Source organism: Chiloscyllium plagiosum, unplaced genomic scaffold, assembly GCF_037043375.1.
Source record: "Chiloscyllium plagiosum isolate Xiang-an unplaced genomic scaffold, Cpla_swu_hap1 HiC_scaffold_27, whole genome shotgun sequence".
Taxonomy (NCBI): domain Eukaryota; kingdom Metazoa; phylum Chordata; class Chondrichthyes; order Orectolobiformes; family Hemiscylliidae; genus Chiloscyllium; species Chiloscyllium plagiosum.
The window spans coordinates 90,663,025-90,678,373 of NW_028270165.1; the positions used below are offsets into that span (position 1 = coordinate 90,663,025).

The following is a 15,349-nucleotide window of genomic DNA, read 5'->3' on the forward strand; positions in this document are numbered from 1 at the left end:
GAGAGTGGGATGGTGCTTTCAATTTTGTGATATAACAAAAGAAAATAATATTCTGCAAAAAGTAGAATTGCTTGTTCAGAATTTCTACCCTGCATTGGCAGTGATGAGCTTTGTAATCTATTCTGACAGAGTTTTTGAAGATTTGAAGAGGAAAATTTCAAAATCAACAGATGAAGGGCTTATGCCCGAAATATTGACCCTCCTGCTCCTCGGATGCTGCCTGACCTGCTGTGCTTTTCCAGTGCCACATTTTTCAACTAACTCTCCAGCATCTCCGGTCCTCACTTTGATGTCAATGTCTGACGGTCGCTCAATCCACTGGGGCCAGCAAACATTTTCGACCGTGATTTCTGTGAGAGGGATCAAAGCTTTTTGGTTCCTGTTTGAGTATGTTTTCAGCATCAGGTGGGACTGGACGAGAGACCCCACTGTTGCAGCGCACTGTGCGTGGAGACTGAAACCGTGATACGGCCTGGAAAAGGGATTTCACGGCAGGGAGGGCTCTACACGTGTTTGTGTGCAGCTGAAGCTGTGGCCATGGAGAAACCTGAGGAATCCCGCCCCGTGGAGAAACCGTGGAAGTGTGGCGACTGTGGGAAAGGCTTCCGTTTCCCGTCTGCCCTGGAGACTCATCGGCGCAGTCACACCGGGGAGAGGCCATTCCCCTGCACCGACTGCGGGAAGGCCTTCAGACATTCCTCCCACCTGCTGGCCCACCAGCAGGACCACACTGGGGAAAGGCCTTTCTGCTGTCCCGAGTGCGGGATGGCCTTCGTGTTTTTCTCTGCCCTGTTGGCCCACCAGCGGGTCCACACAGGAGAGAGGCCGTTCAGCTGCCCTGAGTGTGGGAAGGCCTTCAGGTATTCCTCCACCCTGCTGAGCCACCGGCGTGTCCACACGGGGGAAAAGCCCTTCAGCTGCCCCGAGTGTGGGAAGGCCTTCAGCGATTCCTCCACTCTGCGGAGTCACCGGCGTGTCCACACAGGGCAGAGGCCGTTCAGCTGCCCTGAGTGCGGGAAGGCCTTTAGCCACATCTCCTCCCTGATGAGGCACCAGCAGATCCACACAGGGGAGAGGCCCTTCACCTGCCCCGAGTGCGGGAAGGCCTTTACCCAGGCCACCACCCTGCTGACCCACCAGCGTGTCCACACGGGGGAGAGGCCATTCACCTGCTCTCAGTGCGGGAAGGGCTTTACCTGCTCCTCCAACCTGCGGAGCCACCAGCGGGTCCACACGGGGGAGAGGCCCTTCAGCTGCCCCGAGTGTGGGAAGGCTTTCAGCACATCCTCCACCCTGCTGAGGCACCAGCGGATACACACAGGGGAGAGGCCGTTCACCTGCTCTCAGTGTGGGAAGGGCTTCACCTACTCCTCCCACCTGCGGAAGCACCAGCGAGTTCACATGCCATCGCAGGGAGATTGAAGGAGTGACGGCCAAGGGCCATTATCGATTGGACTATCAGCCCGGTTCCGGGGACTCCCGGGTTCGAATCCCGCCACGACAGATGGCAGAATTGGTATTCGGTCAGAAATGTGGAGTTCGGAATCTAACGATGAGACCGTTTCAGGGAGGGGGTTGGGGGTGGGGGGGAGAAAGCCCCCATTTCTCTCCCTTGTTAGGGAAGGGAACCGCCATTGTGGGAAAGGATTCACTCAGTCGTTCCAGCTGCACCCTTTACCCGGTCTGGCCTACACGTGACTCCAGACCCACAGCAGTCAGGTTGACTCTACACTGCCCTCCCCCCACTGGCAAATGAGCAGGGAGAAACTTAGTTGGAGACAGGGTAAGGGTTGAAATTGCTGAGTGAGGCAATACTTCCTCCGGGTGACGGCTGTACCAAGGATCCGATTACAAAGGGACAACTTGGTGCTGGCCAATAGTAAAGACAGTGAGGGGGGTGGGACAAGGGGAGGTGTGGTGTGTGCACTTTCACCTTGAGATGTTCAAAAAGCAACTACTTTTTCTCTGCCTTTTTGCTGGGGGGGATCTGAAGTTGCAACAAAGTTTGGGTTGCAATAAAGGTTACCTGAACTTCACACCGGGCTCAGACTTTCATTGAAAGCTTTGAGCTCCAAGAGCAGTTTTAAAGCTGCTCATTTCTTTCCACCTCCTGCACTAAGTTTAGAACATAGAACATAGAAGAATCCAGCGCAGAACAGGCCCTCGATGTTGCGCTGACCTGTGAACTATTCTCAGCTTGTCCCCCTACACTATCCGAAAAACAACCATGCACTTATCTAAGGAATGTTTAAATCTCCCCAATCTGGCTGAGTTGACTACTTTAGCAGGTAGGGCATTCACATCCTTCCCACTCTCTGCAAAAAGAACTTGCCTCTGACATCTGTCTTTAATCTATCACCTCTCAATTTGTAGTTATGCCCTCTCGTACAAGCTGACGTTGCCATCCTTGGAAAGAGTCTTTCACTGTCTACCATATCTAATCCTCTGATCATCTTGTCTGTCTCTTTCAAATCCCCCCTTAAGCCTTCTTCTTTCCATTGAGAAAAGACCCAAGTCTATCAGCCTTTCCTCATAAGACCTTCCCCTCCCCCTTTATTCTATTTCATTTAGCAAATAGAATAAAGACTGCTTCGGTCCTCTCTTTGCTCTTCTTAACTCTCTCTTTCAATCCTTCCTCGATGATCTGTAATTCTCTATCACCTCATGTGTACCATATTGCCTCATCAATACATAAGCCTCATGGAACAGCATCATAAGACACAGAACTTATCTCAAAAGATCAGTGTCATGCAACTGATAGAATATATTGAACAAACTTAGATAGTCTTCATCTCTTAGAATGGGTGCGGGCTTTGGTTCATTAATATGTAACAATGTTCTTGAGATGACTTAAGGTTTTATTTTAAAAAAAAAAAGACATCTCCGCTCGGACAATGCATTAAAGGTGAGATTTGTGTCTGTCAGTATTCCAATCTTGAATCAGACTGGTTCTGTTTCCAAAGTCAGAATTTGTAAAATATTACATGCATTGACTGCCTGCAGATTGTGTGCTTTTTGAACAAAATTGAATGTATCTGCAAATATAATTCTGCCAATACAATTTTACCCCATAGAATAGTGTGTGTGCATGAGAGAATGAGAGTGTGTGCACGGGAGACTGCTGAGCCAGGTGAGGGCCCATGGTGTTCGACGTGAGCAACTGGTATGGATTGAGGATTGGCTGTCTGACAGAAGGCAGAGAGTTGGGATAAAAGTTTCTTTTTTGGAATGGCAGCCGGTGACAAGCAGTGTCCTGCAGGGTTCAGTGTTGGGGCCGCAGCTGTTCACATTATATATTAATGATCTGGATGAAGGGACTGGGGGCATTCTAGCGAAGTTTGCCGATTATATAAAGTTAGGTGGACAGGCAGGTAGTACTGAGGAATTGGGAGGCTGCAGAAGGATCCAGCCAGTTTGGAGGAGTGGTCAAGGAAATGGATGATGGAATTTAATGTGAGCAAATGCGAGGTCTTGCACTTTGGAAAAAAGAATAGAAGCATGGACTACTTTCTAAACAGTAAGAAAATTCGTAAAGCCAAAGTCCAGAGGGATCTGGGAGTGCTAGTTGAGGATTCTCTCAAGGTAAACATGCAGGTTGAGTCCGTGATTAAGAAAGCAAATGCAATGTTGTCAATTATCTCAAGAGGGTTGGAACATAAAAGCACTGTTGTGCTACTGAGACTTTATAAAGCTCTGGTTAGGCCCCATTTGGAGTACTGTGTCCAGTTTTGGTCCCCACACCTCAGGAAGGACATACTGGCACTGGAGCGTGTCCAGCGGAGAGTCACACAGATGATCCCTGGACTGGTAGGTCTAACATATGAGGAACGGCTGAGGATCCTGGGATTGTATTCATTGGAGTTTAGAAGATTAAGGGGAGGTCTAATAGAAACTTACAAGATAATACATGGCTTGGAGAGGGAGGACGCTAGAAATTGTTTCCATTGGGCGAGGAGACTAGGACCCGTGGACACAGCCTTAGAATTAGAGGGGGTAAATTCAGAACAGAAATGCGGAGACATTTCTTCAGCCAGAGAGTGGTGGGCCTGTGGAATTCATTGCCACAGAGTGCAGGGAGGCTGGGACACTAAATGTCTTCAAGGCAGAAATTGATAAATTCTTGATGTCACAAGGAATTAAGAGCTACGGGGAGAATGCGGGTAAGTGGAGTTGAAATGCCCATCAGCCATGATTGAATGGTGGAGTGGACTCGATGGGCCGAATGGCGTTACTTCCGCTCCTATGTCTTATGGTCTCATAGACAGACATGGGGGGGGGCGGGGGGTGTTTAGATACATAGTTCCTTGGAAGTTTCATCACTGCTCGACAGGGTGGTTAAGATGGCATTTCGCAACATTGCCTTCATTGTTCACCCCATTGAGTATAGGGGTTGGGACATCATGTTGAGGTTGTACAGGATGTTGGTGAGGTCACTTTCACAGTACTGAGTACAGTTCTGGTGGCCCTGTAATAGGAAGAATACTATTAGAGAGGGTTTGATAAAGATTTACCAGGATGTTGTCAGGACTGGAGGGTTTGAGTTATAAAGAGAGGCTGGGACTTTATTCACTGGAGCACAGGAAGTTGGGGGGGGGTGACCTCATTGAGATTGATTAAATTATGAGGAGTGGGAGGTAAGGTGAATAGCAAATGGCTCTTGCTTAGCGTAGGGGAACTCAAAACTAGGGGGCTTTTTTTTTAATGTGAGGAGAGAGATTTAAAAGGAACTGGAGGGGCAACATTTTGAAAGAGTGATTTGCATGTGGAATGAACTTACTGAGGATGTGGTAGTTGCCGGTACATTTACAACATTGAAACAGCATTTGGATGGGTACATGAATAGAAAGGTTTAGAGGGATATGGGCCAAATGTAGGCAAATGGGACTGGTTTAGTTTGGAATCCTGGTCGGCATGGACGAATTGGACCGAAGTATCTGTTTCTGTGCTGTATACCTCAATTGAAACCAGTAGAATTCTGATGGCAGCTTGACAGGATAGATGCAGATAAAATGCTCCTTTATGGGGAGGGTCATAGAATTCCGACAATGTGGAAGCAGGCCATTCAGCCCATCTATATCACTCTGGCCCTCTGAACAGTATCCCACCCATACCCAACTCCTTACTCCGTGTTTCCCATGGCCAATCCACCCTAACCTGTACATCCCTGGTCACTATGGGTAACTTAGCACGGCCAATCCTCCCTAACCTTCACCCGAATCTATAAATTACCTTCTCAAGAATGTAATTTAAATGCAGAGCTTTTCTAAGAAAAATGTCAGTCTGACTCAACATTGGGACACAGACAGAATTCACACCTACTGTCTCTACTTATAAATAGAGCAACATCTCTTCGAAATGTAGTTTCATTTAGATATAACTGCATCACTTTACATATGAAGATATCCCTTTGAATGTGCCCACATCCCTTTTGAAATGTAATCTTGTCCATTTAAACCTCTTTATTTGCAGAAATACCCGTTAAAATGCAGATTGCCCCCTTTCGATATGACGCCGTTCCGTTAGATGTGGGAATATCTGTTTAAATTGAGCCGTGAGCTTTCCCAATGTAGACAGGGCTCCTGGAAACGTGGCAGTGTCCCCCCTGCAGCTGCAGAGCGAGACAGGAGAGTTTGTTTTTGTGAATGAGCAGTTGTAGCGCGAGGTGGCTGTTGCTTGGTGACGGTGAGGCTCCCCGGCCCGACCCGGCCCCGCCCATCCCCGGCCCCGCTCATCCCCCGGCCCCGCCCATCCCCGTGCAGTTGTCACGCGGGGGCGAAGGCGGTTGGGAGGAGAAGTCGCTCGAGCGAGGAAGCGGCGGGAGGGCGGCCGTTAGGAAAATGGCGCCGCGCGGCCCGGGGCAGACACCCGTCACTGGCCGCCGCCGCCTTCCTGGCGCAGCTGCTGTGTCACGGCCACACCGGCCGGCTGTACAGCAGCCAGGAGCCGGTGAGCATTCTGGAGGCGGATGGGGTTAAGGGCCTGCTTGGGAACTCGTCGGCCGCCGGGGTGGTGGAGTTCTACTGGTCGTGGGGCGGCCCCTGTGTCAACTATGGGGCCACCTGGAAGGTACTGGGCCCGGGACGTGAAAGGTGAGGCAGGTTGTGGGGGGGACGGAGGGGAAGGAATGTGGGGCCTGTCCTGTCATAGTGACATTTTACACTCACTTTCCATCGGCTTTTACTGGCGCTTGTGCTGTTTGCCCCTCACTGTGTGTTTAATCCTTGTGCTGTTTCCCCCTCACTGTGTGTTTAATCCTTGTGCTGTTTGCCCCTCACTGTGTGTTTAATCCTTGTGCTGTTTGCCCCTCACTGTGTGTTTAATCCTTGTGCTGTTTGCCCCTCACTGTGTGTTTAATCCTTGTGCTGTTTGCCCCTCACTGTGTGTTTAATCCTTGTGCTGTTTGCCCCTCACTGTGTGTTTAATCCTTGTGCTGTTTGCCCCTCACTGTGTGTTTAATCCTTGTGCTGTTTGCCCCTCACTGTGTGTTTTAATCCTTGTGCTGTTTGCCCCTCAGTGTGTGTTTTAATCCTTGTGCTGTTTGCCCCTCAGTGTGTGTTTTAATCCTTGTGCTGTTTGCCCCTCACTGTGTGTTTAATCCTTGTGCTGTTTCCCCCCTCACTGTGTGTTTAATCCTTGTGCTGTTTGCCCCCTCACTGTGTGTTTAATCCTTGTGCTGTTTGCCCCTCACTGTGTGTTTAATCCTTGTGCTGTTTCCCCCCTCACTGTGTGTTTAATCCTTGTGCTGTTTACCCTTTGCTGTTAGTTGTGCAATTGCTGAGGGTAGTGTGTAAATACTAGTGAAGGAGATTATGCACCAGCATGTTCATGTTCCTCAGGCATTGAAGGGGCAGGACCTGTTGAGAATAGTTAGTAAATCATGTGGTGCACTAAGCCTTGTTAACATGGATATAGTTTATTATTTGGAAAATTCGACTTTTTATTATTTAGAGTCATAGAGATGTACAGCACGGAAATAGACCTATTCGGTCCAACCTGTCCATGCCAACGTGCTATCCTAAATTAATCTAGACCCCTTTGCCAGCACTTGATTCATATCCCTCTAAACCCTTCCTATTCAGATACCCAGCCAGATACCTTTCAAATGCTGTAATTATACTGGCTTCCACTACTTCCTCTGGCAGCTCATTCCATAGATGCACCACCCTCTGCATGGAAACGTTGGCCCTCAGTTACTTTTGTGGTCTCACCCTAAACCTATGCCCTCTAGTTGTGAATCTCAGCCCAACACTGAGGAAAAGACTTAAACATTGAGCAGCCAGACAAATGCAAAAGCAATCAAATATTGAGCCACATGGAAAAAAATTATGGCTGTACCCTTTTTGTTCTCCCAAAGGAATTTGGACACTTAAAATCTGTCAATGACACCAGCATTGCTACAGTGTATATTGTGTACACTCCTCAGTGTCAACAAACAGGGCACACGTTTGCTGGTGTCACCAAGACATTGGGCATGTTCCTCGCTGTCGGCAGAAAAGGGATGAGACCTACGTTTGATGGACAAATAAGGAGGACCGGAGGGAGAATTGTCCTCCTGCCATTTGGAGCTCCCCTATTGGTGAATGTGGAAGTTGGACAATGAGGCTCTGAAGCTCCTGCTCCTCCTCTCTCTGAATGAAGATTGAGGTTCTCCTCAGACTGCAACTTCTTTCCTCTGTCCAACATCTGAGAGTACGGCACTCTCTTTTCTCACCCCCATTTCCATTTACGTTTCATTCTGAGGTTCAGTTGTTGACTTGGAGCAACTGAAAGAAATGGGAGTGAATCCAGGTGAGGGGACAGAGTCTGGAAACGTTAGTCCAAGCATTTGTTCTCAATTAGCAAAATAGACAGGCAGGAGACTGAAAGAACGCAGCAAGCTTGGCAGTATCAGAAGGTGGAGAAGTCGAGGGATCTGGTGTACCCTTGTTCAGGTCTGGGGGTGGGTAGAGGGAGAGCTGTGGAACAAGGGTGTGCTGGGGTCAGGGTATTGAAGTGGGGAAAGGTGGAGACAGGTAGAGGGTACAATAGACAATAGGTGCGGGAGTAGGCTATTCTGCCCTTCGAGCCAGCACCACCATTTATTGTGATCATGGCTGATCATCCTCAATCAGCATCCTGTTCCTGCCTTATCTCCATAACCTGGTACGACCTGGTTGGTGAATGGGAGGAAGGAATCTAGTTGGCAGGGAAGAGTGGAAGGGGCTGGGAAGTGTGTTGGGGGATGGGATGGGAGATTATTTGAAATTGGAGAACTCAATGTGTCTTCTGGGCTGTTGACTGCTCAGACAGAAGATGAGGTTTTGTTCCTCCAGTTTGTGGCTTGGTTTGTTGTGGTAATGGAGGAAGCCAAAAATAGTCATGTCAGAAGGGGAGTGGGAAGGGGCATTAAAATGGGTGGAGACTGGGAAGTCAGCTCAGCCTCTGCAGACCTGGCTGTGATGCTCAGCAAACCGTTCCCCAAGTTTACGCTCGGTTTCCCCAATGTAGAGAAGACCACAATTGGCAAAGCACAGCAGGTCAAGCAGCATCCGAGCAGTAGGACAGTCGAAGTTTTGGGCCCTTCATCAGGAATGATGCGTGGATGTTCAGAGGGGCATCAGTGTCCTTCTGTGCCAGTTGTCAGACAGGTGCAGCAGGCAATGAGCAAGGTAAGTGGTGTATTAGCAAGAGGAATTAAGTTCAGAAGTGGGGATGTCTTCCTGCAGTTAGGGGGTCATTGAATATATTCAAGGCTGAGTTCATCTGATTTTTATGTGAATGTTTATGGGGAATGCAAGAAAATGGTTTTAAGACTAGTACAGGGCCGAGTTACAGAGCCATGCAGCACAGAAACAGCCCCTTCAGTCCAAATAGTGAAAATGGAGGGACTGATTGTGGGATGGAGATTTTCAGCTTCCAAGGAATGAGATAGGAAAGAGTTCACTATAAATTAGAATTTATGGGATTGGTTGATGAGCCGAGGAGTGTCAGTTGGAGTTTAATTTAGAGAAATCAGAGGTTTGCATTTTGGTCAAGCAATTCAGGCAGGACTGTCACAGTTAAGGGGAGTTTGCAGAATAAAGAGACCTTGGAGTGCTGGAGTCTCAGGTGGACAGAGTAGTGAAGGCAGCGTTTGGTTTGCTTTCCTTCATTGCTCATAGCATTGAGTATAGGAGTTGTGAGATCATGTTATACACACTTCTCACTCGAACGTGTGATCTAACTGCTGAACTGTTTCTGTTCTTTGGTATGTTAATCCCAGAACCTGTTTTCAGTAACTATCTCAAGAACGTAATTTAAATGCAGAGCTTTTATATCAAAAATGTCAGGCTGACTCGACATTGGGACCCAGACAGAATTCACACCTATTGGTGGGTAGGCTGGGACTTTTTTCACTGGAGCACAGGAGGTTGAAAGGTGAAGGTATCGGGTACCTCATTAGCAAGTTTGCAGATGGGCATTCAGATTGATGGAATATCAGATAGTGAAGGGGACTGTCAGACGATACAGCAGAATATAGATCGGAGAGTTGGGAGGAGAAATGGCAGATGGAGTTCAATCCAGACAAATGCGAGGTGATGCATTTTGGAAGATGCAATTCAAGAGCGAGCTATACAGTAAATGGAAAGGTCCTGGGGGAAATTGATGTACAGAGAGATCTGGGTGTTCGGGTCTATTGTTCTCTGAAGGTGGCAATGCCTGTCAGTAGAGTGGTCAAGGCAGCATACAACACGCGTTCCATCATCGGACGGATTGAGTAAAAGAGCTGGCAGTTCATGTTAAAGTTATATAAGATTTTGGTTTGGTGCATTTGGAATACTGTGTACAATTCCGGATCGCCAGATTTCCAAAAGGATTTGGATATGTTTGGAGAGAGTGCAGAGGAGGTTCACCAGGATGTTGCCTTTTATGGAAAGCGCAAGCTATGAGGAGAGGTTGAGTAGATTAAGACTATTTTCATTGGAGGGTGGGTGTCCTGATTGAGGCTGAAAAACCATGAGGGGTGTAAACAGGGGTGGATAGTAAGAATTATTTTCCCAGAGGGGAAGACTTAATTACTCAGGGTCACGAGTTCAAAGTGAGAGGGGAAAGGTTTGAGGGAGATATACATGGAAAGTTCTTTACACTGAGGGTGTGGGTGCCTCGAATGCATCGCCAGCGGAGGCAGTAGGGTTGGGATCGATAGCGTCATTTAAGATGTATCTAGACAGAGACATGAATGGGCAAGGAGCAGGGGGATACAGATCCTTAGAAAATAGGCGGCAGGTTTAGATAGAGTATCTCGATCAGCATAGCCTTGGAGGGCTGAAGGGCCTGTTCCTGTGCTGTAATGTTCTTTGTTCTCTTTATAGAAGTTTACAAAACCATGAGGGGCAAAGATAAGGTGAACGGCATGAGTCGTTTCAAGATTAGGGAGCAAATTAAGGTGAGAGGAGAAAGATTTAAAAAACACATGAGGAGCACCTTTTTTTTAAACAGTGGTTTGTGTGGAATGAATGTCCAGAGGAAATGGTGGATGCAGGTTGAGTAACAACGTTTAAAAGACACTTGGATAAGTACATGAATAGGAAAGGTTCAGGGGGATATGGGGCAAACACAGGCAGGTGGGACTAGTTTAGTTTGTGAATATAGTCAGCATGGACTAGTTGGGCTGAAGGGTCTGTTTCTGTGCTGTATGACTCGAACTATTCTGTACTGGTCTTAAAACCATTTTACTTGCCTTCCCCCATAAACATCCACTTCATGGTTGTTCTAAAATCAGATGAACTCAGCCTTGAATATATTCAATGACCCCCTAACTGCAGGAAGACATCCCAACTTCTGAAATCAATTCCTCTTGCTAATATACCTGTTGCCTTGCTGATTGCTTGCTGCATCCGTCTGACAACTGGCAGTGACTGGTGTGGAAGGACGCTGAGGCCACGTTTTACATCCACACATCATTCCTGAGGAAGGGCTCGTGCCTGAAACGTCGATTCTCCTGCTCCTCGGATGCTGTCTGACCTCCTGTGCTTTTCCAGTGCCACACTATTCGACTCTCATCTCCAGCATCTGCAGTCCTCACTTTCTCCACATCCCAATATGTCACCATTTAAACAACGTACCTCCTTACAGCAGTTATTTTTTCATAACTGAGGCTATCACTTCACACTGTGGGCCTGCACTTGCCGTGCGTTTGCCAATTGAGACACTAACCTGGACCAACGTTTCCCGACTCTGTCCCTTCCCTAGATTCACTCGCTTTCTTTTCAGTTGCTGCAAGTCAACAATTTAACCCCAGAATGAAAAAATGAAATGGTAAAGACAGTGCCGTACTCACAGATGGCAGAGAGAGGAAGGAAGTTGCAGTCTGAGATGAATCTCGATCTTCATTTGGAGAGGAGTAGCAGCTTCAGAACCTGATGGTCCATCTTCCGCATTCAGACAATTGGGGAGCTCTGATTGGCAGGAGGACCAGGCTCCTTGTCTGGCTTCTCATTGGTCCATTTGAAGGAGGGTTAGCACTGTTTCTGCAGACAGAGCATGCGCGGCTTTTGCTGAAACAGCATTGAGTCAGAAGTGTACAGCATGGAAACAGACCCTTCGGTCCAACCCGTCCATGCCGACCAGATATCCCAACCCAATCCAGTCCCGCTCCTCAACACCTGGCCCACATCCTTCCAAACCTGTCCTATTTATATACCCATTCAAATGCCTCTTAATTGTTACATTTGTACCAGCCTCCACCACTCCCTCTGGCAGCTCATTGCATACACGTACTACGCTCTGTGTGAAAAAATTGCCCCGAAGGTCTCTTTTACATTTTTCCCCTCTCACCTGAAATCTATGCCCTCTAGTTCTGGACTCCCCAACCCAAGGGAAAAAACTTTGTCTATTTATCTTGTCCATGCCCCTCATACCTTTTTAAACCTTTATAAGGTCACCCCTCAGCCTCTGACACTCCAGGGAAAACAGCCCCAGCCTGTTCAGCCTCTCCCTCTAACTGTACCTCTTATGCTCGCATCCAAATCATTTATATAAGTGACAAAAAGTAGAGGACCGAGCAGCGATCCTTGTGGCACTCTACTGGTCGCAGGCCTCCAGTCTGAAAAACAACCCTCCACCACCACCCCCTGCCTTCTACCTTTGAGCCAGTTCTGTATCCAAATGGCTAGTTCTCTCTGTATTCCTTGAGATCTCTCCTTGCTAATCAGTTTCCCATGTGGAACCTTGTCAAACGCCTTACTGAAGTCCATATAGATCACATTACTGCTCTGCCTTCCTCAATCCTCTTTGTTACTTCCTCAAAAAACTCAATCAAGTTTGTGAGACATGATTTCCCACACAAAACCGTGTTGACTATCCCTAATCAGTCCTTGTCTTTTCAAATACATGTACATCCTCTCCCTCAGGATTCCCTCCAACAATGTGCCCACCATTGACGTTGGCCTCACTGGTCTATAGTTCCCTGGCTTGTCCTTACCACCCTTCTTAAACAGTGGCACCATGTTAGCCAACCTCTAGTCTTCTGGCATCTCACCTGACATGCACAATATGCTGTATGGAGATGCTGTTCCTGATGGATTTAAAGTGTCCAACTGCCACAATTTCTACCCCCCACCAGTCACTTGACATCACCGTGCAGGCTCCTCGCTATTTTTGATGTTCATGTTACCTAGAACCCTCATGATTATATCAATCTCAATGAGGTCACCCCTCAACCTCCTGTGCTCCAGTGAAGAGATTCACAGCCTCTCCTTATAACTCAAACCCTCCAGTCTTGGTAATATCCTGGTGAATCTTTACTGAACCCTCTGTAATAGTATTCTTCCTATTACAGGGCCACCAGAAGCGTTCTCAGTACTCTACAAGTGGCTTCACCAACATCCTGTACAACTTCTAAATGATGTCCCAACTCCTTTATTTAATGGTGTGGACAAATAAGGTAAGTGTGCTGAATGCCTTCTGAAGCACCCTTCCAACCAGTGATGCAACTTTCAATGAAGTATGTACCTGAACCCCCCCCCCCATATCCCTCTGTACAAGTCCTGCCCTTATTTTAGGAAAATGCAATCCCTCACTTTTATCTATACCTCTCTCATAACACGCTCTCTCAGATGTACACACACCCTCTTACAGGCTTCTCCTCCATCACTCTCCCTTTACAAAGCATGTGCACACACAACGATGGGGTGCATTTGCAGAATTATATTTACAGATATATTCAACTTTGCACAAAAAGCGCACAACATGCAGGGAGTCAATCCATGTAATATTTTATAAATTCCTAGTTTGGAAATAGTACCAGTCTGATTTAAGATTGGGATACTGACACACCTTTCATGCATTGTTTGGGCTGAGATGTCACTAGTTTAAAAAAACCCTTGTGATCTTGAGAATATGACTGAATAGTAGTACTGCGATGTACCCATTAATGAAATAAAACCTGCAACCCATTCTAAAAGATGCAAGACTTAACAGCAATCTACATTTGTCAATATATCATATCAGTTGCATGACACTGTGACCTTTTGCTCGTAACTCTGTGTCTTATGATCCTGCTCCACAGCTACCTGATGAAGGAGCAGCGCTCCGAAAGCTAGTGCTTCCAAATAAACCTGTTGGACTATAACCCGGTGTTGTGATTTTTAAACCGTGTCCCACCTAGTCCAACAGCAGCACCTCCACCTCCTTTCTAATGAACACAGCCCACACTTCCCAGTGCTGCCAGTAAACTGCCGTTGAAACAATGCAGTGCCTGCACTCCCGAAAAATGTAAACCTCTGACGGAACCAGCTACTCAGTCACTGCTCCATCTGATATACAACATTGGAAACTTAATGCAGGAGGCTGCAAGAAATGAGCAGCTTTAAAACAAAAACCGCTTGGAGCTCTAAGCTTTCAATGAGAGTCTGAGTCCGGCAGAATGTTCAGGTAACCTTTATTGTGTCCCAACATTGTTACAGCTTCAGTTGCCCCCAGCAAAAAGGCAGAGAAAGAGTAGATGTTTGTTAGACAGCTCAACAACAGGGGGAGGAGCAAGGCCAACAGCAGGCCCCCGCACGACGCCTGCATTGCCTTGCACAGTTTACAAAAATCCCTTCCCCTTCAGAGACTCCAAACAGTGTGGGAGCAGGCCACTCGGCCCAAAGACTACACACTGATCCTCCGGAGGGTAACCCACCCACGCAATTCCCCTACCCCTATTGCTCAACATTTACCCGGGACTAATGCACCTAACCTGCACATCCCTGTGCATGATATCCCAACCCAATCTCGTCCCGCCTGCCAGCACGGGGCCCATATCCCTCCAGTTGCTTTTTAAGTGTTGTAATTGTACCAGTCTCCACCACTTCCTCTGGCAGCTCATTCCATACACGTACCACCCTCTAAATGAAAAGGTTGCCTCTTAAGTCTCTTTCATATCTTTCCCCTCTCACTGTAAACCTATGCCCTCTATTTCTGGACTCTCCCACCTCAGGGAAAAGACTTTGTCTATCTATCCTATCCATGCCCCTCATGATTTCATAACCTTCTCTAAGGTCACCCCTCAGCCTCTGATGTTCGAGGGAAAACAGCCCCAGCCTGTTCTGTCTCTCCCTATAGCTCAAATCTTCCAGTCTTGGCAACATCCTTGTAAATCTTTTCTGAACCCTTAAGTTTCACAACATCTTTCTGATAGGAAGGAAACCAGAATTGCACGCAATATTCCAACTGTACAGCAGTAACATGACCTCCAACTCCTGTACTCAATATTCTGACCAAATAAAGGAAAGCATACAAAACACCATCTTCACTATCCTATCAACCTGCGACTCCACTTTCAAGGAGCTATGAACTTGCACTCCAAGGTCTCTTTGTTCAGCAACACCCCCGAGGACCTTACCATTAAGTGTATAAGTCCTGCTAAGATTTGCTTTCCCAAAATGCAGCACCTCACATTTATCTAAATTAAACTCCATTTGCCACTTCTCAACCCATTGGCCCATCTGATCAAGATCCCATTGTAATCTGAGGTAACCTCCTTCGCTGTCCACTACACCTCCAATTTTGGTGTCATCAGCAAACTTACTTACTATACCACTTATGCTCACATCCAAAAAGAAGTGGGCCCATTATCTATTTTCAAAGTGGAATTGACAATATATTACATGTATTGACTGCCTGCAGATTGTGCAGTCTTTCAGCAAAGTAGAATGTTTAGGGTGCAGGTTTGCTCGCTGAGCTGTAGGTTTGATATCTAGACGTTTCATTACCTGGCTTGGTAACATCATCAGTGGTGACCTCCAAGTGAAGCAAAGCTGTTGTCTCCTACTTTGTATTTATATGTTTGTTCTGGATGGGGTTCCTAGGATTTGTGGTGATATCAAAGTTATGAAGAGAGATACAT

General features: G+C 47.2%; 2 protein-coding genes across 3 annotated transcripts in view; both read left to right on the forward strand.

Annotated features, from left to right (window-relative positions):
* Positions 1-1,422, forward strand: part of LOC148144981 (uncharacterized) — a 234,475-nt gene extending 233,053 nt beyond the window's left edge. For both annotated transcript variants that reach the window (XM_087975616.1, XM_087975615.1), the window contains exon 2: positions 130-1,422. In XM_087975616.1, the coding sequence (XP_087831742.1) occupies positions 538-1,422 (885 nt within the window). In that variant the 5' untranslated portion in view covers positions 130-537. The remainder of the gene's footprint in view (positions 1-129) is intronic.
* Positions 1,423-5,784: 4,362 nt separating this feature from the next.
* The window catches only part of LOC148144987 (uncharacterized), a 518,924-nt gene continuing 509,359 nt past the window's right edge, over positions 5,785-15,349 (forward strand). The window contains exons 1-2 of the mRNA XM_087975452.1: positions 5,785-6,089; positions 12,800-12,904. The gene's annotated coding sequence lies outside the window, so the exon portion shown is untranslated. The remainder of the gene's footprint in view (positions 6,090-12,799; positions 12,905-15,349) is intronic.